Genomic DNA, 4,004 nt, shown 5'->3' on the forward strand with positions numbered 1-4,004 from the left:
ATCGCCGCCTGCTGCTCTCTTCCACCCGCCCGCAGAGGCACCACGTCGAAGCCTAGATGTCACCGCCATAGCAGAGCGCCGCCGCTCTCCTGCCCTGCCCTGCCAAACCCCTCACCTCGCGACCTCTCCCTCGCGACGCCCTGCTTCGCCTTGCCTTGGCCGCACCGCGTGCCTCGTGCCTCGTTCCTCGCCCTTCGCCTTCCCGCCCGAAGCCGACCGTCCTCGCCTTTTCATACCCGTCGGGTCCGCGGCTCCAGGCGACATTGACCATCACCGACGCGGCCCGCAACCGTCTAGCCGTACGTGAGCAGCCCTGGAGATACCCTACCTGTTCTGAGTCGCATTTGTGATGGATGCTGATGCTCTTGTTGGATAGGCTTCCAGACAGCCATGAGCAACGCTCCGTACTTTCCGCCTTCCTCGATATCCCACGACCGCGGCTCCAATGCCCCCTCGACGGCAAGCTCTGACAACCTCGATCCGACCCCGAGTTCCAGCTGTCATTCCGAGTCTGGCATCCGGCCCAACCCCCAACACAACGCGCCGGCACATGCTCCAGATGACCAGCTAGCCTTGTCAACCGCTGCCTCTGCCTCTACGTCTGCCGGCTGCAACCCTGCGTCGTTTGTCAGCTTTCAGTCTACAACCACTGCTCCATCGCCTCCCGTCCAGTCTGCTCCTTCTGAAGATGCTGCTGCTCATCACGACAGAAGCTCGGTAGATGCTGGCGCCTCTCGCGGCGATGCCTATTCATCCCTTCGCATCTCCACCAACGTCGCATCTTCTTCCTCCACAGCTTCCCCTTCCACTTACCATCGCGAGTCCCCGACTGGTTATACAAGTCTCTCGCCTATCCGTATACCCTCGCCTCTGAACCACAAGTCGTCTTCCAGCAGCATACGCCTGTTGACGCGGACCCCGAGTCTCAAGGCTGCCCTCGCGCACTCGATTGGGCCTGCTAGCGGTACCAACAGTGTCATCTCGAGTCCCATGATTGCCGCCATGGGAGACGTGACGCCCTTGCCGAGTCCCCTCTTGTCAGGAGAGTCGCCTGGCCCGTGGAAGAGGTTGGCGGTGGGCTCTGTGTCGCCGCCTCAGCACCGCAGTTTGTTGAGCAGTGTGGGAGAAGACTTGGCGGCCATGGGGGCGCCGGTAGGGCCGATCAAGAACCCGAGCACGACGGCGCCTTCCTCGAGACGCAAGGCATACGCAAGCCTGACCGAGAATGACGAGGCTAAACAGCCCTTACACAAACCTTCCCAGCAAGCCCAGCAAGCCCAAGTGCCGCATACGAGAAACCGAAGCTTCAGCGAATACAAGCCAGATCCGGCTGCCATTCCTAAGAGGATCGTCTCCGTGTCTGGCCCGCACGCCAAACCCGAGCTCCAAGGTGCCCATATGAAGAGGGAGCAGAACCTGGCAGAGTCGCGCGGCCTGTCTCCCAGTGTTGCGAAGCCGCCGACGCCTCCTCCTAGTGAGAGTTCGAGAGACTCGGCCGACGCCGCCTCGACGTCGCAGTACGAGTACTTTGAAGCCTACGACCGCCATGATCGGAAACGGAGGCGCTGGCGCTCGGTGCGGACCGTGGGCCAGGGCACGTTCAGCAGAGTCGTGTTGGCTACCAGTCAGATGGACCAGCCCAAGCAGACGTCTGCCGATCCCCCGCTTGACCGAAAGACGTTGGTCGCCATCAAGGTGTGCGAGCATGGTCCCCAGGGAGGAGCCAGCGAAGAGCGCGTGGAGATGAGTCTCAAACGAGAGCTCGAGATCATGCAGAGCATCCACCATCCCAGTCTGGTCAACCTCAAGGCATGGAACATTGAGCCTACCAGGGCAATTCTTGTTCTGACATACTGCCCCGGAGGAGACTTGTTTGACGTCGCTACAGCTCATCGCAAGCTGCTGACGCCCCCATTACTGAGACGCATCTTTGCCGAACTGGTCGGTGCTGTAAAGTACCTCCATGACCAGATGATTGTTCACCGTGATATCAAGCTTGAGAGTAAGTGCCTGCAGCGGCAGATACATGAATCCTGCTAACGCCCACTCTAGATGTCCTTGTCCATCTTACACCCAGCGAGCTTGCCGACCCATCCATTAACTGGAGCACATATCCGTATCCAGTCATCGCATTGGCTGATCTGGGCTTGTCTAGACGGATAGCCGAAGACGAGAAGCTCGAAACGCGCTGCGGATCGGAAGATTATGCTGCTCCCGAGGTCATCATGGGCCAACCATACGACGGCCGTGCCACTGATGCGTGGTCGCTTGGTGTGCTGCTCTACGCACTCCTTGAATCCCGGCTTCCATTCGATCCTCCCCCGGGACTACACGACTCCCATAGAATGCGTAGTCGAAAGAGCCACCGGATTGCGAGAGGCGAGTGGCGTTGGATCGAATACGGAGGCGACGACGGCGACCACGAAGCGAACGAAGCACGCTTCAAGGAAAAGGGCCTGCTCGACGCCATGCACATCACGGAAGGCCTTCTTAAGCGTGCTCGAAGTCGGTGGACATTGCCCCAAGTGTTGGCCACGCCGTGGGTGCGAGATGCCATTGCCGTCGAAGGCGGCATCCGTTTCAGAGAGGAGATTGGGGGAGCCGAAGTGTGAGCAGCAACTCGCTGTGCTTTCTTATTATTACCCAACGCATCCGGTCCCTGTCAGCAGAGGCAACCAGACCGAAAACAACTTTCCTGGTCTTTCTTTCTATGGCGTGCTGCCTCTTTCTCGGCTAGACGGCCTATAGTCTCGACGTCGGCCTCTTTTCTTTTTCTTTTTACTTCTTCTATCTCATTCTCACTTTTGTTTCCTCCCGGCATCAGGCCTAAACTAGTGCCAGTTTTCCATTTTCACGCGTTTTTTTGTTCTTTCTATATCAACCACGGAAAAGGGACAGAAACCCCATCGATCAGGAGTTATAGGGGCGGTAGAGGGCGAAAGAAATTATCGCACGGAACACACCTGAAGCTCTAGGAAATGAAGCAAGGTTGCGAGGATTTACAAGAGATCCGTGCGATATCTCGTATGGTTGGCTCTTGTAGCGGGGGAAAGGAGCGAGTTCGAGGTCCTTCAGCATATTCTGGTGTGTGTTTTCTTTGGCTTGGAATCAGGGCTTGCTTTTTTCCTTACATCTTTTGCTTGCTATATGTATTTCGGAACTTGCCTCGACAATAAATGTGAAGTGTCAGCTTGGTCGCTCTGGCATTCTGCTTTGGGCCTTTCAGAGGGTCTGGTAGGTAGATTGTTTTGTATTAGTAGTATTGTATCAGTAGTTGTAGGAGGAGGAGGAGAAGGAGGAGGAGGAGGAGGTCTGGTAGTTGTTATGTGTATGTGTATATGTATCACGGAGGAATATTCGGTAAGTGCACACTTTGTCGTTTGTTCGGTTGTATTAGGATGTGAGGCTGTGGTAATTAGATAGTGATGAGGTAGTAATTGAGTTTGAATTGATTGTGCTGAGAAGCGAGAAGACTCTATTATGCTTAAAAGGTCCTGGTTCTAAGGTTATCAATGCTGGTGATGTCTTGTTTGATCTCAGTGTGATCTTGAACTTGACGGCACGATACCCTTTTACAAGAATGAAGGTTCACTTCTTGTTTTTCACAAAGAACTGACAATGGCGATATCTGAGGGAGCAGTCCTTAGTAGTATGGTATATCTAGTGTTATGAAAACTGTATACTTGTTGATCCGCTTCGTGACGATGCTGTTGTTCAGGCGAATTTCACCATGTCAGTGTTTTGTAGACGACAATCATGTACTTTTCGAGAAAAAGGACTAAGATTTGCTCTCGATTCAGGATGAACAATATCTAGGTACCTACTGTGATTCTATTCGCGAACATAGACAAGTTTATGTGTATATGTATGTACACAAGTGATCTACGTAGGTAGTTGAAAGAAGGAAGGGAACTTTTCGTGTTATTGTTCTTTCTTATATGTACAACAGCCCGACTTAATCATCGAGCCACCTTATAAAACCTCACCTTACGTCACCTCGCTTA

General features: G+C 54.1%; 1 protein-coding gene across 1 annotated transcript; it reads left to right on the forward strand.

Moving 5' to 3' along the window:
- Window positions 1–390: 390 nt before the first annotated feature.
- TRIREDRAFT_123124 (uncharacterized protein) lies at window positions 391–2,612 on the forward strand (the record flags this gene model as incomplete). Its single annotated transcript, XM_006967575.1, has 2 exons — window positions 391–2,002; window positions 2,053–2,612. 2 exons carry the CDS (start codon window positions 391–393, stop codon window positions 2,610–2,612), a joined length of 2,172 nt encoding a protein of 723 aa, XP_006967637.1.
- Between the last annotated feature and the right edge of the window lie 1,392 nt (window positions 2,613–4,004).

The sequence above is a fragment of the Trichoderma reesei genome (genome assembly GCF_000167675.1).
Source record: "Trichoderma reesei QM6a unplaced genomic scaffold TRIREscaffold_18, whole genome shotgun sequence".
In the NCBI taxonomy this organism is placed as follows: Eukaryota; Fungi; Ascomycota; class Sordariomycetes; order Hypocreales; family Hypocreaceae; genus Trichoderma; species Trichoderma reesei.